The following is a 27,709-nucleotide window of genomic DNA, read 5'->3' as shown; positions in this document are numbered from 1 at the left end:
ACTTGTCCTCAGGTATAGTTCTCCTCAGGTATACTTGTCCTCAGGTATACCTCTCCTCAAGTATACTTGTCCTCAGGTATACCTCTCCTCAAGTATACTTCTCCTCAGGTATACTTCTCCTCAGGCATACCTCTACTCAGGCATACCTCTCCTCAGGTATACTTCTCCTCAGGTATACTTTTCAGGTATACCTCTCCTCAGGTATACTTCTCCTCAGGTATACCTCTCCTCAGGTATACCTCTCCTCAGGTATACCTCTCCTCAGGTATACCTCTCCTCAGGTATACCTCTCCTCAGGTATGCTTCTCCTCAGGTATACCTTTCCTCAGGTATACCTCTCCTCAGGTATACTTCTCCTCAGGTATACTTCTCCTCAGGTATACCTCTCCTCAGGTATACTTCTCCTCAGGTATACTTCTCCTCAGGTATACTTCTCCTCAGGTATACTTTTCAGGTATACCTCTCCTCAGGTATACTTCTCACTCCCTCTATACAGAGAGATGGAGGAGTCTGTTGTTTTCTGATGTTACAGTGCTTTTATCTCAGTTCATGTTGTCCTATGACATGAATTGTGAGTTGAAATGATCACTGTTTCTATCAAACGCTTTTTTAAATGTGAAAATTTGACCAATCATATCTATTATTCAGATGGGTATCTTGCAGATAACTACTTGAAAATGGGCAGTGAGCCAGTCACGTCAAGGACACTGCGGGCAGTATTATTAGTGTCACAGGATACAACCCCAGCATTGTGCTGAAAAGTAGAATGCTGGGCAGCGTGTACCCACCACGTGAGCATGACGGCTTCCCCAGAATCTACAAGTCTCTGAGGACACTGGCGGACACAGGCCATGTTTTCATACGGCATAACGAAAGGTGTCGGCATTTGAAGGCACTGCATCACCTCAAGTTTCCCTAATGTTCGTTGCGGGTTACACATCAGTCAGTAGCTGTAGATCCATTCAAAAAGAAAACTAGGCTAAAAAGGTAATGGGTAAAAGTACACGACTTTATTGATTTCTCTTCAAATTCTCTCGTAATTTTCTTACAGGGAATTAGCTTTTTTTTCTTTTTCTTTTTTAGTTTTAGTGTAGTATCAAAGACTACTGAAAACATCTGAAAAGGTTGTCGTGGACTTTACTGCAACTCTTTGTCCATACGGAGATGAATGTTCTTAGTGTCTTTCAGTCAAAACCACAGATTCACCACAGAAGCAGACATGGGAATCTGCATTTTCTCGTCAGACAGATATATAAACAGATGTTATTTAAAAACACATGTTTCTATGAAAAGAAGCACTACTGTGTAGTGGATTTTTGCTTTTTTTCGTTTAAATGAATCAGCAAACAGTCCATTTGATAATGTAATCTCTTAACATTTCGTTCCTCTGTTTTATTTCACTGACTGAATGCTGGTCTACAGTGATGCAAGTTTTAGGCGTGGAGCTTCATAGCAACTCCTCTGAGAGGGTCTGGGAAAGAGGCGCACGGAGGAGCACACGGGGCAGGCAGGCGCGGCAGGCGCTGCGGTGTGTTCCCGCAAGCACAAGTCTTCCTCCCTATGCCTGCAGCTCGGGACCCCGGGCTGACTTATTTCAATTTTCTCGTGGACAGAGGCAGAAATCAAGAGGGAAAGGGGAAGTGAAAGGGAAAGAGGGGGCAGGCCGTGGTGCACCTGGTTAAGTGCTTGCGTTACAGTGCTCAAGGACCCAGGTTCAAGCCCCTGGTCCCCACCTGGAGGGGAAAAAGCTTCACAAGGGATGAAGCAGGGCTGCAGGTATCTGTCTCTTTCCTTCTATATTTCTTCCTTTCCTCTCAATTTCTCTCTCTCTATCCAATAAGAAAGAAAGAAAGAAAGAAAGGAAGAAAGAGAGAGGGAGGGAGGGAGGGAAGGAGGGAGGGAGGGAGAGAGAGAGAGAAAGAGCAGAAGAGACACACACCTACAGTATTACTTCCCCGCCCACAGGCAGGGGCTGGGGCTTGAAGCCAGGTCCTTGAGCGTGTGGCCACATGGGCACGCAGACAGATGCAGCCATCTGGCCCAGGAAGAGATTCTTCTAGAGTCCAGGATGAAGGCTATAAAAGGGAAGTGAGGGCAGAAGCATAAGGAATCGATTATTCCTCTAAAAACCTTAACTAGGGAGTCGGGCGGTGGCGCAGCGGGTTAAGCGCAGGTGGCGCAAAGCGCAGGGACCGGCATGAGGATCCCGGTTCGAGCCCCCGGCTCCCCACCTGCAGGGGAGTCGCTTCACAGGCGGTGAAGCAGGTCTGCCGGTGTCTGTCTTTCTCTCCCCCTGTCTGTCTTCCCCTCCTCTCTCCATGTCTCTCTGTCCTATCCAACAATGACAACAACAACAATAACTACAATAGCAATAAAAAAAAAACAAGGGCAACAAAAGGGAAAATAAATAAAAATTAAATTAAAAAACAAGCGTAAATAAAGAGGCAGTTGTGGACAGACAGTTCTTATAGGCCCAGCACCCAACTCCCACCATCAGTAGCTGGTCATTCCGTTAGCATGATACACGCACTCCAACTGCTGTCACCGACACACCGTGAGCAGCTGAACGCATCGGCGCTCCTGACTTTCATCACACATCCTTCTCGCTCCGGAATCCACTCCAGGTTATCACACTATATTTAGCTGTGGTGTCCTTTAAATTCCTAACAGTTGTGCCAGTTCCTCATATCTTCTGTGCTTTTTGTTAACTTGAAGACTGTTGGTCAGGGTTTAGTGGTATAGTCTCTCAGGATTGACACTGGGCTGGTGGGTTTTGGAGAGGGAAACCACAAAAGTGAAGCTCTAGTTTGATGACATTATCTCAAAGGCCTGTCAGCTTACATTTTCAGGAGACAAAAACACAAAATGCATTTACTTATTTATTTATTCATTCCCTTTTGTTGCCCTTGTTGTTTTATTGTTGTAGTTATTGTTGTTGTCAACGTTGTTGGATAGGACAGAGAGAAATGGAGAGAGGAGGGGAAGACAGAGAGGGGAGAGAAAGACAGACACCTGCAGACCTGCTTCACCGCCTGTGAAGCGACTCCCCTGCAGGTGGGGAGCCGGGGGCTCAAACCGGGATCCTTACACCAGTCCTTGTGCTTTGCGCCATGTGTGCTTAACCCGCTGCGCTACTGCCTGGCTCCCACAAAATGCACTTCTTAGGGATCAAAGCGTTCTGATTCAGGATACACAGACATAGGCAGGAAGCTGGGGCAGAGTTACGGCAGACTTAGGGGAAGATGGCCCTAACTAGTATGGAAACGCTGAGGGAGGATGGCCTAACTAGTATGGAAACGCTGAGGGAAGATGGCCTGACTAGTACGGAGACGCTGAGGGAAGATGGCCTGACTAGTACGGAAACACTGAGGGAGGATGGCCTAACTAGTATGGAAACGCTGAGGGAAGATGGCCTGACTAGTATGGAAACGCTGAGGGAGGATGGCCTAACTAGTATGGAAATGCTGAGGGAAGATGGCCTGACTAGTACGGAAACACTGAGGGAAGATGGCCTGACTAGTACGGAAACACTGAGGGAGGATGGCCTAACTAGTACGGAAACGCTGAGGGAAGATGGCCTGACTAGTACGGAAACACTGAGGGAGGATGGCCTGACTAGTATGAAAACGCTGAGGGAAGATGGCCTAACAAGTATGGAAATGCTGAGGGAAGATAGCCTGACTAGTATGGAAACACTGAGGGAGGATGGCCTAACTAGTATGGAAACGCTGAGGGAAGATGGCCTAACTAGTATGGAGATGCTGAGGGAAGATAGCCTGACTAGTATGGAAACACTGAGGGAGGGTGGCCTAACTAGTACGGAGACGCTGAGGGAGGGTGGCCCGACTAGTACGGAGACGCTGAGGGAGGGTGGCCCGACTGGTACGGAGACGCTGAGGGAGGGTGGCCCGACTGGTACGGAGACGCTGAGGGAGGGTGGCCCGACTGGTACGGAGACGCTGAGGGAGGGTGGCCCGACTGGTACGGAGACGCTGAGGGAGGGTGGCCCGACTGGTACGGAGACGCTGAGGGAGGGTGGCCCGACTAGTACGGAGACGCTGAGGAAAGATGGTCTGACTAGTACGGAAACACTGAGGGAGGACGGCCCGACTAGTACGGAAACACTGAGGGAGGACGGCCTGACTAGTACGGAAACACTGAGGGAGGACGGCCCGACTAGTACGGAAACACTGAGGGAGGACGGCCCGACTAGTACGGAAACACTGAGGGAGGACGGCCCGACTAGTACGGAAACACTGAGGGAGGACGGCCCGACTAGTACGGAAACACTGAGGGAGGACGGCCTGACTAGTACGGAAACACTGAGGGAGGACGGCCCGACTAGTACGGAAACACTGAGGGAGGACGGCCCGACTAGTACGGAAACACTGAGGGAGGACGGCCCGACTAGTACGGAAACACTGAGGGAGGACGGCCTGACTAGTACGGAAACACTGAGGGAGGACGGCCTGACTAGTACGGAAACACTGAGGGAGGACGGCCCGACTAGTACGGAAACACTGAGGGAGGACGGCCCGACTAGTACGGAAACACTGAGGGAGGACGGCCTGACTAGTACGGAAACACTGAGGGAGGACGGCCCGACTAGTACGGAAACACTGAGGGAGGACGGCCCGACTAGTACGGAAACACTGAGGGAGGACGGCCTGACTAGTACGGAAACACTGAGGGAGGACGGCCTGACTAGTACGGAAACACTGAGGGAGGACGGCCTGACTAGTACGGAAACACTGAGGGAAGACGGCCCGACTAGTACGGAAACACTGAGGGAGGACGGCCCGACTAGTACGGAAACACTGAGGGAAGATGGCCTGACTAGTACGGAAACACTGAGGGAGGACGGCCCGACTAGTACGGAAACACTGAGGGAGGACGGCCCGACTAGTACGGAAACACTGAGGGAGGACGGCCCGACTAGTACGGAAACACTGAGGGAGGACGGCCTGACTAGTACGGAAACACTGAGGGAAGATGGCCTGACTAGTACGGAAACACTGAGGGAGGACGGCCCGACTAGTACGGAAACACTGAGGGAGGACGGCCCGACTAGTACGGAAACACTGAGGGAGGACGGCCCGACTAGTACGGAAACACTGAGGGAGGACGGCCTGACTAGTACGGAAACACTGAGGGAGGACGGCCCGACTAGTACGGAAACACTGAGGGAGGACGGCCTGACTAGTACGGAAACACTGAGGGAGGACGGCCTGACTAGTACGGAAACACTGAGGGAGGACGGCCTGACTAGTACGGAAACACTGAGGGAGGACGGCCTGACTAGTACGGAAACACTGAGGGAGGACGGCCCGACTAGTACGGAAACACTGAGGGAGGACGGCCCGACTAGTACGGAAACACTGAGGGAGGACGGCCCGACTAGTACGGAAACACTGAGGGAGGACGGCCTGACTAGTACGGAAACACTGAGGGAGGACGGCCTGACTAGTACGGAAACACTGAGGGAGGACGGCCCGACTAGTACGGAAACACTGAGGGAGGACGGCCCGACTAGTACGGAAACACTGAGGGAGGACGGCCTGACTAGTACGGAAACACTGAGGGAGGACGGCCCGACTAGTACGGAAACACTGAGGGAGGACGGCCCGACTAGTACGGAAACACTGAGGGAGGACGGCCTGACTAGTACGGAAACACTGAGGGAGGACGGCCTGACTAGTACGGAAACACTGAGGGAGGACGGCCTGACTAGTACGGAAACACTGAGGGAAGACGGCCCGACTAGTACGGAAACACTGAGGGAGGACGGCCCGACTAGTACGGAAACACTGAGGGAAGATGGCCTGACTAGTACGGAAACACTGAGGGAGGACGGCCCGACTAGTACGGAAACACTGAGGGAGGACGGCCCGACTAGTACGGAAACACTGAGGGAGGACGGCCCGACTAGTACGGAAACACTGAGGGAGGACGGCCTGACTAGTACGGAAACACTGAGGGAAGATGGCCTGACTAGTACGGAAACACTGAGGGAGGACGGCCCGACTAGTACGGAAACACTGAGGGAGGACGGCCCGACTAGTACGGAAACACTGAGGGAGGACGGCCCGACTAGTACGGAAACACTGAGGGAGGACGGCCCGACTAGTACGGAAACACTGAGGGAGGACGGCCCGACTAGTACGGAAACACTGAGGGAGGACGGCCTGACTAGTACGGAAACACTGAGGGAGGACGGCCTGACTAGTACGGAAACACTGAGGGAGGACGGCCTGACTAGTACGGAAACACTGAGGGAGGACGGCCTGACTAGTACGGAAACACTGAGGGAAGATGGCCTGACTAGTACGGAAACACTGAGCAGGGAGCTGATGAAGGCCGGGCTGGTCACACACCACAGGCTACGCTGACTTTCAGGTGAGCTGAGAGCTACTGTCTTCCAGCCGGAGGTATGGAACCACTCCTGGGGATCCTGATGATGGCTTCTGGAACTATTGCTCAGTAGTTCCTAAAACAGTTGTGTTGGGCCCAGTTCAAACAAAATAATGCGTTTTCATTTTTTATTTGTTATTAACAGTCTGTTACAAGATTGTAAGGTTTCCCCACCACACCCACCACCAAAGTTCTACCTCCCACCCTCCCAGAGATCGCCGTCTTAGTTCTCACGCGTCTTAGTTTGCTTGCTTCTGTTTTGATTGGATTTTTTTTTGGGGGGCGAATTCATGTGAATCAGCTCTCTAGACTCCACATATGACTGAAACCATCTGGTAGTTGTCCTCGTGCATTGTAATGTCAGCGCTTCACCAGGCGCGCCACCACCCGGCCCCTCGTCTGGTAGCCGTCTTTCATCTCTTCCTTATTTCCCTAAGCACAATCACTTCCAGCTCCATCCATTTTGTCCCGAAGGACACAATACCATCTCTTCTTTTCTGCAGAGTAGTATTCCACGGAGTCTGTCTCCCATAACCCCTTTATCCAGTCATCTGCTGATGGGCATCTAGGCTGCTTCCACTCTTTGGCTGTTGTAAATAATACAGCTATGAGCACAGGGACAGAAAAAGAAATTTCTTGATAGTCATTCTGCTGCGTTTCTAAATGACTTGTGGGTGTCCGATTTTCCCAGATGCGTACCGTCTGCACGAAGTGTTACCGCTGACTCGACTTTGCTCTCCTGACTGAACTCGCACTTGTCATATTTCCCCACTCACACTCTCAAACACATCTCTTCTCGTCCAGTAAACGGAGTCACTGTGTGTAGGACAGATTAAGATGGAAAGCTATGCTTCCCCGTTTTTGTAAACCAGAGTGTCCATATAAGGTATCTAGGTTCTCCTGCATGCGATATCTGTGTTTTCCCCCTAGCAGGTTAGTAATTTACTCTGTACGTCAGCATAAAACCTTGAGTGACTATCGCACACTTTGTATTATAATCCAAAATGGCATTTCTTTTGTAGCTCAAATTTCCCCATGGGAGCACTTTTACCATCCCCACGCCCCCTTTACACACATCCCCTGCATGCCATGCGGGCTTTCGAAAATAGCTTCCTGATGAGGTAACATTGCTTAGCTACCATGATACCAGCCCGACTTCCCTGGACAGACGACCCCACCCATGTGTCCTGGAGCCCCGCTTCCCCAGATTCCTGCCCCACTAGGGAAAGAGAGAGACAGGCTGGGAGTGTGGATCCACCTGTCAACACCCATGTTCAGCGGGGAAGCAATTACAGAAGCCAGACCTCCCACCTTCTGCATCCCACAATGACCCTGGGTCCATACTCCCAGAGGGATAGAGAATAGGAAAGCTACCAGGGGAGGGGAGGGGACACGGAGTTCTGGTGGTGGGAACTGTGTGGAGTTGCACCCCTCTTATCCTACGGTTTTGTCAGTGTTTCCTTTTTATAAATAAAATTAAAAAAAAAAAACATCAGGTTATAGGCATGTAGAACTGAGTGGGACATCCATACCCAGCATGCCATATTCAACACCAAGAATCCACTTCCCCTATTTCCGTACAGTTGACCTCTATATGTCCTTTGGCCTCCTTGACTGCTGGTATCCAAGTGTTTTTTTTCCTTTATTGGGGGATCATGGTTTACGGTCGACAGTAAATCCAGTAGTTGCTCCATGCATCACATTCTCAGTTTTCCACATCACACTCTACCCCCTCTAGGTCCTCCTCTGCCATCCTGTGGTGTCCAGCTTGTGTGTGTGTGTGTGTGTGTGTGTGTGTGTGTGTGTGTGTGTGTGTGTGTGTGAGTGTGTGTGTGTGTGTGAGTGTGTGTGTGTGTGTGTGTGAGTGTGTGTGTGTGTGTGAGTGTGTGTGTGAGTGTGTGTGTGTGTGAGTGTGTGTGTGTGAGTGTGTGTGTGTGTGTGTGAGTGTGTGTGTGTGTGTGTGTGTGAGTGTGTGTGTGTGTGTGTGTGTGAGTGTGTGTGTGTGTGTGTGTGTGTGTGTGAGTGGTTGCTTTGTTTCTGTATATCTCACATCTGAGATGAACCATATGATACCTGACTTGTTGTTCTCGCCTGATTTGTTTCCTTGGTATAATAGTCTTCTTTTTATTATTAGCTTAACAATAATCAATAAGACCTTAGGATAAGAGGGGCACAATTCCACACAGTTCCCACCATCAGAGTTCCATGTCCCCTCCCCTCCATTGAAAGCTTCCCTATTCTTTATCCCTCTGAGAATATGGACCAAAGATCTTTCTGGGGAGCAGAAGGTGGGAGTTCTGGCTTCTGTCACTGCTTCTCCGCTGGACATGGGTGTTGGCAGGTGGATCCACACCCCCAGCCTGTGTCTGTCTGTCCCTAGTGGGGCAGGGCTCTGGGGAGGGGAGGCTCCAGGACACATGGGTGAGGGCATCTGTCCAGGGAGGTCAGGTTGGTGTCATGGTAGCATCTGCACATTGGTGGCTGAAAAGCAGTAAGTTATAGAGCAGAACAAAATGTTTTATAATCAGGAATCTAGAGGTAAGACTATAGCCAATGAGATTTGTGGCCTCCAACTTGGAAAAATCTAGTAAGTCTATTATAGGTATGTTCCAAGGGGCCCATGACTTTACTAGTGTTTGCCTGGGCCTGGCAGCTAATATGCAGGTGGGCCAAAGGCACTGCTTGGGAAGATGGTGTCAGAGTCGGGACTAGGACTAGAAAGCTGGGTGGTATAACATTCTTAAGATCCATCCTATTAAAGGAAGTGCCTCTAAGTGCACCATGTCACCGGCACGGCACTCGGTTAAGAAGTAAGTAGTGAAACAGTGGAAGCAGAAAAATAGTTTGGTAATGCCGCTAATTAAGGTCATCTAATGGGCCGATTAGTCCTCCAGATATTTTAACCCCACATAAAAATCAAATATAAAAAACCCTGCTGTGCCATGAAAAGCCCTACAGTACTTAAAAAAAAAAAAAAGTGATCAACTTGGATCAACATTGACCATGAACACTATTTACCATTTATATCCGTGAGACTGAGGAAATAATTACTGTCTATCTGTCTTTGCTGTCTCGATAGCTGACATACAGCTTGTTTCTCTGAGCAGAGAACGAGGCAGCCATGGGTCAGGTGAATGTGCCGGCATGTGAGGTGCTCTAAGCGTTGCTGAGGATGCCAACAACACAGGATCAGAGAGAAAATGACTTGATGTCTCACTTCCATGCTTGCAAAGACTTGATCAGAAATGCCATAAAAATGGTTTCCAGTGAAGACATGATTTTTTTTTCTGACTATGAGCATTTTAGAGTCATAAACAATTTAAGCTGTTTGGAAGCCAAAAATTGCATCTTGTTCTCTGATCATATACTCACTTGAGTTCACTGGTAAAGTTACGATGTATGGGCCAGGCAGTGGCACACCTGGTTGAGTGGACATGTCATAGTGTGCAAGGACCCGGGTTCAAGCCCCTGGTCCTGCAGGGGAAAAGCTTCAGGAGTGGTGGAGCAGGGCTGCAAGTATCTTTCTGTCTGTCTGTCTGTCTCCCTCTCTATCTCCTCCTCCCCCTCAATGTCTCTGTCTCTATCCTATAATAAATAAATAAAATTAAAAAGTTTTAACATTTTATAGGAAACAAAAATAAGTAACAAAAGATGGGCATTGTTTGGTGAGATGTGGGTAGAGTATAAATAAAGAGACAGTATTAAATCATAACTCTTCACATGAATTTTAAAAGCCCAGCGAGGGCCCACTGTCTTGGCTCAGAGCATTAGGAAGTCGCCTTCCCCACACCAACTTTTGTGAAAAGGGAGAGGACATTATTGCAGGCTGTAGTGCAGCAAAAGTAGGAACATTCTTCAGGCAATCTTCTCAGTGTCTTTGTCTCAGAAAACATCTATACAGGCAGAAGGCAGTGCTTGTTTAATTTTTTTTTTAATTTAAAAAAAAAAAGGTGTATCGCTCCAAAGTAAAAGACTCAGTTGAGAGGGGGAGGACATTTCAGGTCCTGGAACATGATGGCAGAAGAGAACCTAGTGGGGGTTGTACTGTCATGTGGGAAAGTTACGCATGTATAAACTATCATATTTCACTGTTGACTGCAAGCCATTAATCTCCTAATAAAGAGGTAAGAAAAGGAAAGAAATCACTCATCTGTCATTGGGCATTTGTGTTGTTTCCAAAACCGGACTAGGAACAGTTAACATTGCTATGAGCATGGGTGGCATAGCTGTTTTTGTATTCTTTGGGTAAATCCCCAGGAAAGGAACTGCTAGTGTCTTCCTGGTGTCCCAAGTCATCTCAAGATAGTTTCCTCGGGGCCCAGGCCAACATACAAGTAAGTGTTCCTTTCTCCCCACAGCTGTGTCCCACTTGCTGCTCTGTCATTCCTAACAACTGGCACTGCCTCAGAGGGAAGTGGTATCTCGTGTTGTTTGATTTGCCTTTCTCTGTCGGCTGCAAGAAATACAGGAATACTCTCTTATGCTAAGTCTTGACGGAATCATGTTAAGTGAGGTCAGCTGAAGGACCAGCTTAACTCACTCGTGAAACTTCAGCAACAAAGAGAGGAAGAAGTCGTGGTAACAGTGACCCCGTTAGTGGTGTCTCGCCGTGTCTGGAGTAGTGAGGCGGGCTGGGGCGTGAGGGCCCAGGCACCCAGCATGCAGCGGCAGAGAAAGGCTTCGTTTTGTGCTGGGGGTAGGAGTTACCTCATAATGGCTTTGTGAATGATCATGTCCCACGAGAAAGTGATGTAGAAGAACCCCCAGGTGTGGGCGTGAACAGGATGGATCCTGAGGTGGTCAGGTCGCCTGGTCTATGTGTCACGGTGGACTTTTCTTCCTTGTAAAAGGTCTCAAGTTCTGTGGTTTGTCCTTCTTCTTCTAGCATTTGCCCTTCTTCCGTAGCCAGTCAACAGCGTCAGGTTGAGCCTGATGGAAAGCTGCTTGTTGCTGGCTTTGACAGTGACTGGGATCCATGTGGATTCAGTCGGCTAGGAAGGATCGTCAGTTTCCCCAATGAACGGGTCCTCACGGGGTGCGCCACGGGAAGGTCGACCCAGTGCATCCCGTTGTTTCTCCTAAAAGCAAGACAATCAGGAAAGGGGACACCGGCTGTTTTGTTTGTGTGGCTCTCTGAAACTCCTGTGAAACGGTCTCTGTCAACAGAAGGCTAGCGAGTTAGTATCTTTTGCCGAACGTAATTTATCAGCATCATGTAAGGCAGCCACGTGGCCGTCTGGGACCCGCACGGTTCCCTGTCCCACCCCCTCTATTACTTTAAAATAAGCGACACGGAGGGTACTGAGAAGCCAGCTGCGAGCAAGCCACCTCCTGGGTAGGTCAAGCGGCCGATGGCAGTCGGGGACTCGGCTGGGGGCAGGCAGGTAAATTCCAGACACAGGTCACGAGGAGCTTTCTGTTCTGTGGGCAGGTACAGGGGAGGTACACGTCCAGAAGTGATTCGGAAAGGAGAGGGGCGGGGGAGCCCCTGGAAGTGGCAGCTAAACTGAACCCTGGAGGGAAGTGGGCAGAAGCTGAGTAAGGGGGCAGGAGAAGTGAGTGCAGGCGGGAGGACAGAGTTCACAATCTAGACCCCCAGCCCCCAGAAAATGACGCCAAGCAGACTCTGAGGGGGCCATGCTGGTGGTGTCACTGCGGATACATTTCAGTGACCTCAGAACTCTTGGCTACACAAATATTGTTGTAGGGTTGATGTTATTATATAAGGTACTGGAATAGATGGCAAACTCCTAAAACAATGTCCCCCAAAGATATTTAGAAATGGTAGACCCACAGAATAAATAACGTATGTGCTATGATTTGGTCTGATTCTTAAATATCATAAAGAATATATGTATATCCTCTGAAGTTTTATTGGTACTGCATTTACGGAAACTCTAAAAAACTACAAGTAGAGAAAATAGTGTAATCAACACCCGTATAACTTAAAATAGCTCACATGTGAATACTCCTGTATTGAGTAGACACAAAACACAGCGGGGCCTGTGTGTGACAGCCCACAGCAGACTTCTGGTCGCCCCCATAGACGCTTCATTCCAGCTCACATTCTCGCGGTCGGTTCTGCTCTCCCACTGGAAAGAGAGCACGCAGTGAGTAGGTGCAATGTCCTGAGGAGGCTGAGAGACAGGTGCTCAGCCACTGACCTGGCTGGTGGAGTCAAATTGCGGGAGGGAGCGTGTTGTCACACAGAATGCTCTGGAGGCAGTGAGGAGAGCTCCTCTCAGAGGGGACCTTTCTTTCTCTCCCCCTCTCTGTCTCCCCTCCTCTCTCCATTTCTCTCTGTCCTATCCAACAACAAGGACAGCTACAACAACAATAACAACACCACAACAAGGGCAACAAAATGGAATAGCCACCAGGAGCAGTGGATTTACTGGTTAGTAAATACATAAAATCTTTAAAAATGTATATGGATCATATGGCTTTGTGGGGGGGGGGGGCAGATGAAGTTACAGCTAAATTAACATCCAAAAGAAAGGTACAATTATATGAAATTGTACCCCTTTTATCCTACAACCTTGTCAACCATTATTAAATCAAGAAAGAAAAAAAAGAAAAGAAAAACCAAACAAAAGTAAGCAATAAAGAGAATGCAAGTAGCCTGGTGCTGACAGTGATCCCTCTGGGCCTTGAAGCTGAAAACCGGCCCAGCACGAGGCCGCCTGGGTCTAGGCACAGGGCTCGCCAGTGCGGCCCGACGGCCACGTGGCTGGCTGCAGGATGCTGATCAATTATGTTCCTCAAAGGATGCTAACTCGCTAGCCTTCTGTTGACAGAAACCGTTTCACAGGAGTTTTAGAGAGAGGATCCTTACGCCGATCCTTGCACTTTGTGCCACGTGCGCTTAACCTGCTGTGCTACCGCCCGTCCCCCGCAAGCACTTCTTTTTAATATCACTTTTTGCAAAACTGCTATTTGCTTTGAGAATTTTTTTTTGCAGATTTTGTATTCCACTGCTGTCAGCAATAATAGCTAGTTATTATATTTAAACAATCATGATCCGTTAGGACAATAATAATGTAAGACTTTAGTAAGAAAAATAATACTTGCATTTAGTGGACACATAACTGCTTATCATTATTATTTGATGCTTTTATTGAATATTGTTATTATCTAGATGTTTGTAGACAAGAAAACTTGAAGTGCTTCAAAAGGTGTCCTTTGTCAGCTGATGATTAGGCACATAGCCACAAAGAGCTGATTCCCTACGTGGCCATGAGGATTTTCCAATTTCAAGGTGACCTTCCTCTCAGTAACCCAAATACCACCTGATCGCACATAGTTTACTCTAGACCTCTGAATCACATCAACCTCTCTCTCTCTCTCTCTCTCTCTCTCTCTCTCTCTATCTAGCTTCAGCTTTCTGACCTTGTTACTGGGCATACTGATATAATGAATCTAGCACTTAATTTTGGGGAACCACCATTCTTTCAGAACTAGTCTTTGATTTGGTCTTCTGATGAATGGCTCATTCTCCAAAAGATTCACAGGGCAGAAGAAATAGGAAGTTTGATAGTTTTAATTGGCACCGAATTTCCATTTCTAACATTCTCTTATCTCTGTAGTTATAAAAGCAAACTTAAGAAACAAATTAGAAAACAGCACGTGACCCCTAACATTTTTTTATGACGACAGAAGACAAGCAGGCTTGTCCCCAGCTTTGGCCCCCAATTCACACAAAGGTCTAGGAAAGCAAACTCTCCTGCTGACGAGCTGTGTCATTCTGCATCCACACCTGCTGAGGATCAGGAGGCAGTACGATCATTGTCACGTCACTGCTAATACGCCATGTATCCTAACCAAAGTCAGTCAAGTGTCTCGTGCAAACAGTGTTCAATAGCATTGGCTCTGGGACTTCAGGCAAAGGGTAAAAGTCGCACACAGTTCTGAGCGTCCGTGCGACGGCGAGTCTTGACAGTGAGGCCGTCTGCCCAGGGAAGTCAGGAGGGCGTCGTGGCAGCATCTGCAACTTTGTGGCGCTTGACTCCCCTTTGTTGTTTTCAGTTCCCGTTGCCAATTCATAAATGGTTATAATTTCCACTGTGACTCTTTTTTTGTCCCCTCCTCTGTGGTTTCTCTCCTACTGGGCTGGAAATCCTGCTTCCACATAGAATTGCCAGGATTTGAAGTGGTTTTTTGGAGGAGAGTCAACACAGGTGCTGCTACCATCTTGACTCTACTCCATTTCCAAGTGTCTTAAGAGAGACTATTATGTATAAAAATTATGGTGTTGGGAGTCGGGCGGTAGCACAGCGGGTTAAGTACACGTGGCGCAAAGCACAAGGACCGTAAGGATCCCGGTTCGAGCCCCCAGCTCCCCACCTGCAGGGGGGTTGCTTCACAGGTGGTGAAGCAGGTCTGCAGGTGTCTGTCTTTTTCTCCCCCTCTCTGTCTTCCCCTCCTCTCTCCATTTCTCTCAGTCCTATCCAACAATGATGACATCAATAACAGCAACAATGATAACTACAACAATAAAACAAGGGCAACAAAAGGGAATAAACAAATAAGTAAATATTTTTTAAAGTTATAGTGTTGCTTGAAGATATACCCAGGCCTCAACAAACCTTGGCTCTTTTTCCAAGATAGACTTGTAGAACATGTACAACCATAAAAAGCTAAGAACTCGAATGTGCGTTTAATCCCCTCAGTGAATTTCCGTACAAATCTCTTGGGATATATTGGCCTGCACCTGATTCTTCACTGATTGGCACATTAATAGCTTATAGCTTATATGTGTGTGACTGTGATGCAATTCACTAACAAACACCTGGCTCTGACTAAATTTTAATATCATTTTTCTGAAAATAAATACTTGAATAACAACATCAAATCATCATAAAGGAGGGGAAACTTTCAACTGAATATACAACCAGATTGACTAATTAACATTCTAATTTAGGAGCTTATGGAATAAACATCTCCTTTGGAATTAAGTCAAACTAACCCAGCTGAAAGTTAAAGCAAAAAAAAAAAAAGTTCACATTCTATATATTTTGATTACATTCTTCATTTCTATTTCAATTTTCCACTGACCTCCTGCCACATTTATAGAGTGGAAGTCATCAGTTTATGGTGTGTGTGTGTGTGTGTGTGTGTGTGTGTGTGTGTGTGTGTGTGTGTGTGTGAATTGACAGTCTGTTCAGAGAAAGTAACATAAATCCAGAGTCTTGATTTATGAAACAGGGCTGCTTCTGGGTGCTATTGTTGAGGCCCAAAGGAGGACCAGAAATCTTTAACTTCATTTTGTTTATTTCGGCATGGGCATCTGTTAGCATAACCTTGTGCTATCTCCCCCACCCAAAAAGTGCAGTATCTGAATGTCAAGAAGGGGGATTCTTAACCAGGAAGCCCTGGTTCTGCCACATGTTGTGTAGTCATTTCTGAAACAGACATACTGGTATCCATCTTGCAGGACTGTCGTATGAATAAAATATCCTGGACAATGTAAAACATTTAAATGATGCATGGACTATTTAAAAGCACACGCTTACAAGTCCATGGGCTGGGAACAAGTGTGGAAACAGGTCTGCTTAAAGAAGGTAATAGTAATAGTAAGGTAAGAGTAATAGTACTCTAATCGGAATGAAATTCAAGAGTGATGCATTCACAGGAGATAGCAGGTGAGGTCCTCTACAGAGAGGAGCCACGCACAGAGGGGCTGGCTGTTGCCGGGTGCCACCGGGGCGTTCCTTCCAGAGCACTAAGTTTTCAGAGCGTCTCTAGTGATGTGTGCTGAATATACAAGGCGCTTTACCAGATCCCATGAAGAGTGCACTACGGTTTATTCTGCTAAAAATAAGATGCTTGCAGCTTCACTTAGAAGCATTTCGAGACACATCCAGAAGTCCCTAGAAGCTATTCTTGTTTTGACAATTAATTTATTGCCTTCCCTAACATTTAGAAATTTGTTGTACTCTCACATCTTTAATAAATAAGAGTAGGCAATATTTGTCAAGATAGAGCAAGTGTTTTGATTCTAAAAGATGTACCTGATCATTCTCATCAATGTCAGTTGTGAAATGGACCTTATTAAGAAGCATCTTGGGAGTTGGGCGGTAGCGCAGCGGGTTAAGTGCATATGGCGTAAAGCGCAAGGACCGGCATAAGGATCCCAGTTCAAGCCCTGGCTCCCCACCTGCAGGTGAGCGGCTTCACAAGTGGTAAAGCAGATCTACAGGTGTCTGTCTTTCTCTCCCCCTCTGTCTTCCCCTCCTCTCTTATTTCTCTCTGTCCTATCCAATGACGACAACATCAATAATAACTACAACAATAAAACAAGTACAACAAAAGGGAATAAATTAAAAAAAATATTTTTAAAAAGAAGCATCTTGAGGTGCTAGGCAAGATTTGAAACTTATGCCCACGTGGATGGCACATTAAAATGAATTTTAGACATCAGTGTTATCAGTCACAGCCAGCTAAACACACGAGCTTGTTGCCTAACAGGATCCGCATGGGAGGCATTGCTGATTCACTGCTTTGCTGATCAGCTTTCTAAAATTGAAGTGGATTTACCCTCAGGTGCTCTTTACGTCTGCAATATGCGTACGACCATTTGTTCCTTAAAAAGTCCTTTGGGGCTGGGCGGTGGAGCATTTGGTTAAGCGCACGCACTACAGTGCACAAGGACCCAGGTTCAGGCCCTGGTCCCCACCTGCAGGGGAAGCTTCTCAAGTGATGAAACAGGGCTGCAGGGGTCTCTCTGTCTCTCTCCTTCTCTACCCCGCTTCCCTCTAAATTTCGCTGTCCTAAAAATAAAGAAATAAACAAAAGTTAAGAAAATCCTTTGGGCAAGACTTCAAAATCAGGAAAGTCAGTGGCTGCTGTGGCTCCTGAGTTCTTTTTTTTTTACATTTTTAAAAATTATCTTTATGTATTAGATAGAGACAGTCAGAAATTGAGAGTGAAGGGGGAGATAGAGAGGAAGACAGACAGAGAGACACCTACAGCCCTGCTTCACTGCTCACGAAGCTTCCCTCCTGCAGCTGGGGGCTGGGGGCTCGAACCCGTGTCCTTGTGCCCTGTAACCTGTGCTCTCAACCAGGTGCGCCACCACCTGGCCCCTGCTCCACTGTGTGTGGAGCACCCGCACACTCTAGCTGAATGCAGATGAGTGCCTGCTCCAGGAGCTGACAAAAGGTCGAAACAAGATTGAAAAGCTGTCCCTCCGTCTGACTTTCCACCTGGCCCTTAGTGCCGCACCGTGCCTAGGCATTCAGATGGCCATGTTTCCTTCCTTCCTAGAACTCCAGGGAAGACTTGAAAGCCTCGTCTCTCCCAAACGGACACCCCGTGGTCTTAGCTTCTCCGAGGGTCAGCATCCTCCCGGCCCGGTCAGGGAATGACGCTCTAAGAGGGAGGTCCAGGGAGCCATGAGCCAGTCTGGCAGCCTCCCAGGCTCTCCAGGCCCGTGTGTGGTCCGCCTTTCATCCTGGCTCTGTGGTGAGCTCGTCGTTCTACACTGTTGTATGTGGGTGTTCCTTTTCTTAGGCTAGACTTCATTCTTCTTTTTAGAAGACTTGCCTTGGCAAATCCCAGGGTTTAAGTCTCCAGTTATTGTCTTTCTTCCAGTAGGAATGTCGAACTACCCTTTTGCTTAGAGTGCAAGTAGAAGTTGAGGGGTCTCGCTCAGGCTAACGCTGGCATCATCAGGGCAAAGCAGGAAGTCCATTTCTTATCCATGGGAGGGGGTGCTTGAATTATAATTGTCTTTGTTTTTCCCTTTATGGGGGGGGGGGGTTAGTGGTTTACAGTAGACAGTAAAATGCATTAGTTGGTGCTTGTGTAACACTTCTCAGGTTTTCCACATAGCAATCTAACCCCCTCCCTTCTCGGCCATCACGCTCCACGACCTGAACTCTGCTCACCCAGGATTACAGTGGTCCTGTTTCTTCCATTTGTTTTTGTTCCCCCTATCGCATACGCCTACCAGCTTAGAGAGACCTCACTCAACAGTCTTACCAAGTCCGCCTCCCAGGGGTGGGTCTGGCTAACGTCCCCATTCCTCCGTGTGGCCTGGGATCGGGGACGGGCGTGGGAGGACATGAGTTCTGCTGCTTGGCAAAGGGGCGAGCATGCCGGATTCCTCAAACGAGAGTCTCCGTGCAGGTTCAGGTTCTCAAGGTCTGCTGTAACTCTGGGAATGGCAAGTCTTTCGGTCAGAACGTAATTCCTCACGGGAATAGGAAAAGCCTGCTCGACAGGCCCCACTTGCAATCTCGACCTTGGGCTTGAAGCGCCTGCCACATAACGCCACAGATGCTGGCGAGTGAAAATGGTCTTCACTCCTCCGGCCTTCGGTCTTGTGGCTGAGAGCTCAAAGCCTAGGCTGAAATCCAATTTCCTCTGGAGCCCTAGATTCAGAGTGTGTCTTCAGGCCCTCTCGCCCCACTTTTTAACGATTTTCTGTTTCTTTATACCCCCTACCTCAGGTTATTTTTTAAATCTCTGTAATTTACCCTTGCCTCTAACCATAACCTATTGAGTCAGAACTTTTCAGCCATATGAAAATGAGAAAGTGATCAGGAATTTAAGGTGTTTTCTTTATCTTTGCTCAGCTACTAATTTTGATTGATGGAAAGAACAACTGAATTTGAGAGGTTTGATTGCTTAAAGTCAGGTTCTTTATAGTTTCAACTGAATTTCTTTAAATATCATCAGGAATGGTAACTATTTTATCCTGTTAGAAAAAACGATTCTATCAAACTTCCTTTAGATACAATTAAAGACCTAGGTGGAAGTATTATCTCTGCTATTAAAGCTGACTCTACTCAAGTCCTCTGAGGGGTTTTAAAAAACCCCGTTGGGTTTATTATATCATGTGCCTCACAAAGGTAGTTTTTTGTTTGCTTGTTTTTTGCCTCCGGGGTTATTGCTGGGGCTCAGTGCCTGCACTACGAACCCACTGCTCCTGGAGGCCGTTTTTTTCCCCTTTTGTTGCCCTTTTTGTTTATCGGTGCTGTTGTTACTATTATTGTTATGGCCGTCATTGTTGTTGGATAGCACAGAGAGAAATGTTGAGTGGAGGGGAAGACAGAGGGGGAGAGAAAGATAGACACCTGCAGACCTGCTTCACCGCCTGTGAAGCGACTCCCCTGCAGGTGGGGATCCGGGGGCTCAAACCGGGATCCTTTTGCTGGTCCTTGTGCTTTGCGCCACCTGCGCTTAACCCACTGCACCACTGCCTGGCCCCCACAAAGGTAGTTTTGATGTTTTAAAATTTAGTTATGACGGTGCTGGAAGAAGGCGCCCCTGGTAGAATGCACATGCTACAATGTACAAAGACGCAGGTTCAAGTCCTCGATCTCCTCCTGAGGGAGGGAAGTTTCACAGTGGTGTAGCAGTGTCTCTCTTTCTCTCTCCTCCTCTATCCACCCCCTTCCCTCTCACCTTTATCTCTACTCAAAGTAAATATATAAAATTAAAAAAAAAACTTAGTTATGTAACATAGGACTGAAGCAATATGAGTGTAAAAATAAGAGAGAAACACATTTATACATAACTCAATAACCTCCCCCTCAAATTCTGCAAACCTACTGCTTTTATAGCTCAGATGAGCTTCTTTCTGAGTCAGAAGAGCCGCCTAAAAACAAAGTATGGCCTTTCCAGAAAGCTCCATGAGTCTAACACATAGGAATTCCTTATCTTAGCGCACTCCTAAGTAAAACCAGTAAGAATAATGATTTTTTTTCTTTTTTTGCCATAGTCTGTTATTTACACCAGCAGGTGATTCTGAGTAGACTTTCAAGTCATTTTCTTTAGTTCTAATCTTGTGAATTCAAAGTAGGTTAGAAAAATTTTGGTCAGCTCTCTTAAGTTACCCGTGAATCTGCAGATCACGGGCATGTGTACCCACGGCTGGTGAACTCGTGAAGCGAGGCCAAAGTCGGTGTCTTGTCTTCTCATCTCGTCTCGCCTCAGGACATCACTTGTTATTCAACAGAACCAGTGAAACTGACAGGAGATTAGTGGTCTGGTTTTTCCACCCGAAGTGAAGTTTGAGACATTTAGTGTTTGTGGCAGTCAGCAGAGAATTAGCAAGGTAAAGATGTTCTCAGTAGAGATGAAACCAACCAATAAAACAGAAGGTAAGTGCACAGAGCGGCAGAAACAGGGCGGCCCACTGACCGGGCTGGGTAACTGTCGCGGCCTCTCTGTGAGAAGTGGCAGGTGGCCTCCTGAGGCTCAGTGAGCACCTGTGACAGGTGAAAAGCATTTGCGTGTGAAGCACCCAGGAAGGGTCTGACACGCAGCAGAGCTGGTGACTTCTGACCACGGTGTCTGCGGTCTGCCAGGACCACAGAGAAGAGAACTGCTCCATGCTCCCAGAGGACAAGGCGCAGGGGAGCGCTCAGGGGAAGGGAGGGGACACGGAGTAGTGCTGGGGGGAGTTGTGTGCAGTCGTGCCCTCTTATCCTATGGTTTTTGTCATTGTTTCCTTTTTATAAATAAAAATGAAAAATAAGAAAAATAAAATAGAGCTGGCAGCCATGCAGTTAACCGCACACATTACAGTGCACAAGGTCCCAGGTTCAAGCCCCCGGCCCCCACCTGCAGGGGGAAAGCTTTGAGTGTGAAGCAGGGCTGCAGGCGTCTCTCTCCCTCTCTATCTCTCTCTTCCCTCTCAATGTTTAACTGTCTCTATCCAATTACAAAGATAATAAACATTTTATTTTAAAAAGACAGAAAAATATGGGTTGTGACTGGCTTAAGCGCAGGGAGGGGATCAGCCAGGTGGGCCAGGTACTGAGTGAGAGCAGCAGGACAGGCGGGATGCGGGCAGGCGCCTCTGAGCCTCGGGATAGCCCATGACTCAGGCAGGGAAGCAGAAGCCCTGGGAAGTCGGCCAAAGCTTCGACAATTCTTCTCAAGTGCCTGGCAGGCCCCTTGTTCACCTTTTTCTTTTTAAATAGACAAGCTCACAGGAGGCGCCTTCGTAAGTACCTTGGGGGAGGCGGGGTGGGGACAGCAACTATGTAAAGGCCCTTCCTCTTCCCTCCCTTCCTTCCTTCCGTCTTCCAGGACTGAAAAGGTCACTTTAACAGTGCGGGGAGAGTGTGTGCAGATGTTGGACACACGATTATATAAGCATCCTGATTGAACAGTCTTTAAAAAACAATGTTTCCGCATGTTTTTCTGTACTGTGCTTGGATTCTTGGGGAGTCCTCACGGTGAGCTTTCTGGAGATGTTCTGATAGTCTGTCTGCACCTGCAATTTCTTGGGGGTACTTTTTAAAGAATTTTTTATTAGCAATTTAATACTGGTCAGCAAGACTGTAAGATAACAACTCCACACAGTTCCCACCACCAGAACTCCGTATCCCATCCCCTCCCCTGACAGCTTTCCCATTCTCTATCCCTCTGGGAGCATGGACCCAGGGTCATTGTGGGATGCAGAAGGTGGAAGGTCTGGCTTCTGTCATTGCTTCCCAGCTGAACATGGGTGTTGACAGGTGGATCCACACTCCCAGCCCGTCTCTCTCTTTCCCTAGTGGGGCAGGAATCTGGGGAAGTGGAGCTCCAGGACACAGGGCGGGTCGGAGGTCGGGCTGGCAGCACCTGGGGGACGAAGCAAAGGCGAAACCCGAAGCAATCATTTTAATGGCCTAGTAGTACTCCGTGCCTACATGGGCAGCCAGGAAGCTGCAGACGGGCAGGGAGCCAGGTGCAGGGAGCCAGGTGCGCAGGCGCAGTCAGGCAGAGAGGCGCCCCTGCCGCAGGCCTGGGCGCGATGCCCCCGGAGCTGGCGGCGCTGTCAGTGCCCGACGAGGCTGCAGAGCGGCGCCTCCTGCCTGCGCTGCAAACGTCCCGGCGTCTCCGGCCGCCCCGCGCCCCGCGCCCCGCGCCCCGCGCCCGCAGGTGCAGCCCCGCCGCCTCCCCCAGCCGCGGGCCCCGCGCATGCGCACGCGCGCCCCCCTCCGCCGCGCCGTCTGCGTAACTCCGGGCCGGGCTCCGCCTCCGCGAGGGCCGCCTACGCCGCTTGCGCGGCCGGGCGCGCGGGATTGGGCGGCGCCTGTACGTGCGCGGCGTAGCGCCGAGGGCGGACGCGCTGCGGCTGCGCAGGCCGGCGAGGGGCTCCCGTGCGCCGATGGCGTAGCGCCGGGTGGGACGCGCGGGCGTCCGCGACGCAGGCGGCGCAGGCGGCGTTGGTGAATACGCGGGGCGGCGCGGCCGGGCTTTGGTACCGGGCGGAGAGGAGATGCACACGGCACTCGAGTGTGAGGTAACTATAAAACCCCGATCTGTTGACGTTCCCTCCCGCAGAACCGGCCGCGAGTCCCGGCGGCGTGGGGAGCGGGGCCGGAGCCCGGGGATCGGGCGCCGAGGCGGCTGCAGGCGGGGCGCGTGGGGTGCGGGCGGGCGGCGGGCGGCGGAGATCGCGGCGAGCGGGCGGGGGCTCCGGATGGGCGGCCGGGGCGGAGGGGCTCGCCGGGCTGGGCGGGAGGCGGCCGGGATGGGGCTCGCCGGGGCTCGCGGGGCTGGGCGGGAGGCGGCCGGGATGGGGCTCGCCGGGGCTCGCGGGGCTGGGCGGGAGGCGGCCGGGATGGGGCTCGCCGGGGCTCGCGGGGCTGGGCGGGAGGCGGCCGGGATGGGGCTCGCGGGGCTCGCGGGGCTCGCGGGGCTGGGCGGGAGGCGGCCGGGATGGGGCTCGCGGGGCTCGCGGGGCTGGGCGGGAGGCGGCCGGGATGGGGCTCGCGGGGCTCGCGGGGCTGGGCGGGAGGCGGCCGGGATGGGGCTCGCGGGACTGGGCGGGAGGCGGCCGGGATGGGGCTCGCCGGGGCTCGCCGGGCTGGGCGGGAGGCGGCCGGGACGGAGCTCGCCGGGGCTCGCGGGACTGGGCGGGAGGCTGCCGGGCCGGGGCTCGCCGGGGCTCGGGCGTGGAAGCCGCGGTGAGGAAGCTCGCCGGGGCTCGCGGGGCTGGGCGGGAGGCGGCCGGGATGGAGGGCGGCGGGCGGGACACGCGCACGGGGCTCGCAGGGACTGGGCCGCAGACCCGCGGTGATGCGCTCGGGGAGGCGGCGGGAGGCCGCGGGGAGGGACATCGGGCCCCGGCGGGTCTCGGGAGGGGAAGCGGGAGGCCGCGGCGGTCGAACGGGAGGCCTGCGGGGAGGACACGGCGGCTGCGGGGCTCCCGGGGCCGGTGGGGGGACGGGGACGCGGGCGGGGAAGCGGCGGCCGAGGCTTTGTGTGAGCGATGGAGGCCAGGTGGCCGCTGCATTTAGGCCGAGGGCCACTGCCCAGACCAGCCCACCGTGCTGCCTGTCCCCTGCCCAGAACCTCCTGCTCCCCTGTCCCCACTGCCCAGACCCTCCTGCTCCCCTGTCCCACTGCCCAGACCCTCCTGCTCTCCTGTCCCCACTGCCCAGACCCTCCTGCTCCCCTGTCCCCACTGCCCAGACCCTCCTGCTCCCCTGTCCCCACTGCCCAGACCCTCCTACTCCCCTGTCCCCACTGCCCAGACCCTCCTACTCCCCTGTCCCACTGCCCAGACCCTCCTGCTCCCCTGTCCCCACTGCCCAGACCCTCCTGCTCTCCTGTCCCACTGCCCAGACCCTCCTGCTCCCCTGTCCCCACTGCCCAGACCCTCCTGCTCCCCTGTCCCCACTGCCCAGACCCTCCTACTCCCCTGTCCCCACTGCCCAGACCCTCCTACTCCCCTGTCCCACTGCCCAGACCCTCCTGCTCCCCTGTCCCCACTGCCCAGACCCTCCTGCTCCCCTGTCCCCACTGCCCAGACCCTCCTGCTCCCCTGTCCCCACTGCCCAGACCCTCCTACTCCCCTGTCCCACTGCCCAGACCCTCCTGCTCCCCTGTCCCCACTGCCCAGACCCTCCTGCTCCCCTGTCCCCACTGCCCAGACCCTCCTACTCCCCTGTCCCACTGCCCAGACCCTCCTGCTCCCCTGTCCCCACTGCCCAGACCCTCCTGCTCTCCTGTCCCACTGCCCAGACCCTCCTGCTCCCCTGTCCCCACTGCCCAGACCCTCCTGCTCCCCTGTCCCCACTGCCCAGACCCTCCTACTCCCCTGTCCCACTGCCCAGACCCTCCTGCTCCCCTGTCCCCACTGCCCAGACCCTCCTGCTCCCCTGTCCCACTGCCCAGACCCTCCTGCTCCCCTGTCCCCACTGCCCAGACCCTCCTGCTCCCCTGTCCCACTGCCCAGACCCTCCTGCTCCCCTGTCCCCACTGCTCAGACCCTCCTGCTCCCCTGTCCCCACTGCTCAGACCCTCCTGCTCTCCTGTCCCCACTGCCCAGACCCTCCTGCTCCCCTGTCCCCACTGCCCAGACCCTCCTGCTCCCCTGTCCCACTGCCCAGACCCTCCTGCTCCCCTGTCCCCACTGCCCAGACCCTCCTGCTCCCCTGTCCCCACTGCCCAGACCCTCCTGCTCCCCAGTCCCACTGCCCAGACCCTCCTGCTCCCCAGTCCCACTGCCCAGACCCTCCTGCTCCCCTGTCCCACTGCCCAGACCCTCCTGCTCTCCTGTCCCACTGCCCAGACCCTCCTGCTCCCCTGTCCCCACTGCCCAAACCCTCCTGCTCCCCTGTCCCCACTGCCCAGACCCTCCTGCTCCCCTGTCCCCACTGCCCAGACCCTCCTGCTCCCCTGTTCCACTTCCCAGACCCTCCTGCTCCCCTGTCCCCACTGCCCAGACCCTCCTGCTCCCCTGTCCCCACTACCCAGACCCTCCTGCTCCCCTGTCCCCACTACCCAGACCCTCCTGCTCCCCTGTCCCCACTGCCCAGACCCTCCTGCTCCCCTGTCCCCACTACCCTGACCCTCTTGCTCCCCTGTCCCCACTACCCTGACCCTCCTGCTCCCCTGTCCCCACTGCCCAGACCCTCCTGCTCCCCTGTCCCACTACCCAGACCCTCCTGCTCCCCTGTCCCCACTGCCCAGACCCTCCTGCTCCCCTGTCCCCACTGCCCAGACCCTCCTGCTCCCCTGTCCCACTGCCCAGACCCTCCTGCTCCCCTGTCCCACTGCCCAGACCCTCCTGCTCCCCTGTCCCCACTGCCCAGACCCTCCTGCTCCCCTGTCCCCACTGCCCAGACCCTCCTGCTCCCCTGTCCCACAGCCCAGACCCTCCTGCTCTCCTGTCCCCACTGCCCAGACCCTCCTGCTCTCCTGTCCCACTGCCCAGACCCTCCTGCTCCCCTGTCACCACTACCCAGACCCTCCTGCTCCCCTGTCACCACTGCCCAGACCCTCCTGCTCCCTGTCCCCACTGCCCAGGCCCGCCTGCTCCCTGTCCCCACTGCCCAGGCCCGCCTGCTCACCTGTCCCCACTGCCCAGGCCCGCCTGCTCTCCAGGCCCTACCTCCTGCCCTACCCTCTGCTCCAGCTGGGTAGCAGCCTGACTCAGGAATAGCCGCCCAATCACGTGTTCTGTCCAAGTCCCTATTCCGTATGAGAGACTGACACAGGATTAGATAATGTGGATTGATGGTTATGGTTAGAGTTAGGGCAATGGTTAGGGGCAGGAGCAGGGGCAGGGGGAGGGCTAGCCTTGCTGTCCTGAGAGCTGCTCTCCATTGTTGTCTTTGGAGGCAGGCAGTTGGAAATCCTGGGAAAGCTGTTGGAGTCTAGCCTAGCAGCTTGCATGCAGCCTGGACTGGGCTCCCTCTCCTTGAGCTCTCCCTGCAGTGACACCCACCACCCACCCGGTGGCAGGAGGCCTCCTGGGCTCTCTCTCTCCCTGGCTTGTCTGCTCCTGTGAGCCACCCTCTGGCACTTGTCTCCCTTCTGTCTCCCTTGCACAGCATGCTTGCTGAGCCTGTCACTCTCTCATGTTTCCGGGCAATTTGTATTCTCACAGTGCCTTTGAGTCCCTGATTTAAATGTCTGTGAAGTTGGTGTACTACAGAAAACTACATCTTGGGTTTCCTGTTTATGGCCAGTGTTACAGCCGACCCAGGGACTGTGGTCCACCAGCTCCTCGAGCCCCCTCTCTCCCTCTCCACTGGGTCAGCTCTGCGTGGCCTTGTCTTAGTGCTTCCCGCAGGGTGACGTTGAATGATCGTGTCTGTTCTTTACCCCACAGGATTTATTCTATCCTTGCATTTTTTCCCTTTCTTCCTTCCTTCCTTCCTTCCTTCCTTCCTTCCTTCCTTCCTTCCTTCCTTCCTTCTGCATCTTCTGACTTGTTTCCCACGCTAGACTGTGCTCTAGAGACACTGTGACACCTTCCTCAAGTCCTCCAAGGTCACTGGCTCTGGTCAGGGCACTGAGTGACAGCTTAGCTGTGACATTACTCTCAGCAGATGCCTGACAGCACTGTCAGCCGGTGTCTGCAGGGCCCCGTCGAGAGAGAGACAGACAGACAGACAGACACTGTGGGCCTTGTGTGTCTGTTCTGGGCACGTCGTCAGTGTGTTTCACTCATGTTCCACACGACAGTGGTGCTTGGAAAGGAAGTGCAACCCTGAACAGCAAGCCAGAGGGTCCTCCATGGCAAGTTTCATGGCCCTGAAAGTGGAATTTAACTTTGTGATTCTTCCAAGCACAGACTGAGCTTCGCTGGCAGTACCAGAAGAGCTCTTTCCCGGCCTCACCCCCAGTTTTCTGCTGCCCCCGAGGCCAGGTGAGAGGCCCCTGGGTGTAGCTGCTTGCAGACCCCTCTCAGTCTCAGGCACGCGGCGGTGCGTGGGGTTGGCACCAGGCTCCCGCAGCTGCGGGTACTAAGATGAGTGGTCTTCTTTGGAGCGATTCGCAGGTGCTTTCAGAGACGGGCCACAGGCTTCCTCACCTCACCCACACCCGAGTCCTAGTCTTAAGACAGTTAACCGGCTTGTACGCCTGGTCCTGCAAATACTCGCTTGTACGCCTGGGATCTTTTCAAAACAGGAGGAGTGTATGTTAGGGGTCTATGAAGTTAACTTTTTATATCAGTATTTATAATAATGATAGAAACAACTGCCTCTGAGTGAATATGTTCCATGTAACTTTGTATTACCTTGATTGTACTAAAAATAAAAATTGAAAATATTAAATCTTATGGTGAGCTTCTTTTTAGAATCAAGTTTACTTTGAACTGTGACGTACAGAATGATTGTAGAATGATTTTTTTAAAAATGTTTCAAAGACCTTTAATAAGCACAAGGTTCCCTGTGGTAACTTATACAAGGCTGCAAACACTCCCATTACTAACACACAGAACTTTGTCTTACTCATATGAGTTCCGTGTGTGGGCCACCCGGTGACTTTGGTTTTCCCGGAATATGCAGTTGTATTCTCAGTAAGTAAAAGGCCACTGTACGAATACCCAGAAGTGTGC

The 27,709-nt window shown here is 51.6% G+C and overlaps 2 protein-coding genes across 2 annotated transcripts in view; both read left to right on the top strand.

Moving 5' to 3' along the window:
* The first annotated feature begins 3,242 nt into the window (after positions 1 to 3,242).
* LOC132534354 (mucin-2-like) lies at positions 3,243 to 6,389 on the top strand. Its single transcript, XM_060178278.1, has one exon. The coding sequence runs from the start codon at positions 3,243 to 3,245 to the stop codon at positions 6,387 to 6,389; it is 3,147 nt and encodes a 1,048-aa protein (XP_060034261.1).
* Positions 6,390 to 26,863: 20,474 nt separating this feature from the next.
* SLC39A10 (solute carrier family 39 member 10) overlaps positions 26,864 to 27,709 on the top strand; it is a 28,202-nt gene continuing 27,356 nt past the window's right edge. The window contains exon 1 of the mRNA XM_007535356.3: positions 26,864 to 27,016. The gene's annotated coding sequence lies outside the window, so the exon portion shown is untranslated. The remainder of the gene's footprint in view (positions 27,017 to 27,709) is intronic.

The sequence above is a fragment of the Erinaceus europaeus genome, chromosome 18 (assembly GCF_950295315.1).
Source record: "Erinaceus europaeus chromosome 18, mEriEur2.1, whole genome shotgun sequence".
Lineage (NCBI taxonomy): Eukaryota > Metazoa > Chordata > Mammalia > Eulipotyphla > Erinaceidae > Erinaceus > Erinaceus europaeus.
This window is presented reverse-complemented; position numbering and strand designations above follow the sequence as displayed.

What these genes read in the sequence shown, in the direction of transcription:
- LOC132534354 (XM_060178278.1), top strand. Translation starts at nt 3,243, where the DNA reads ATGGCCCTAACTAGTATGGAAACGCTGAGGGAGGATGGCCTAACTAGT.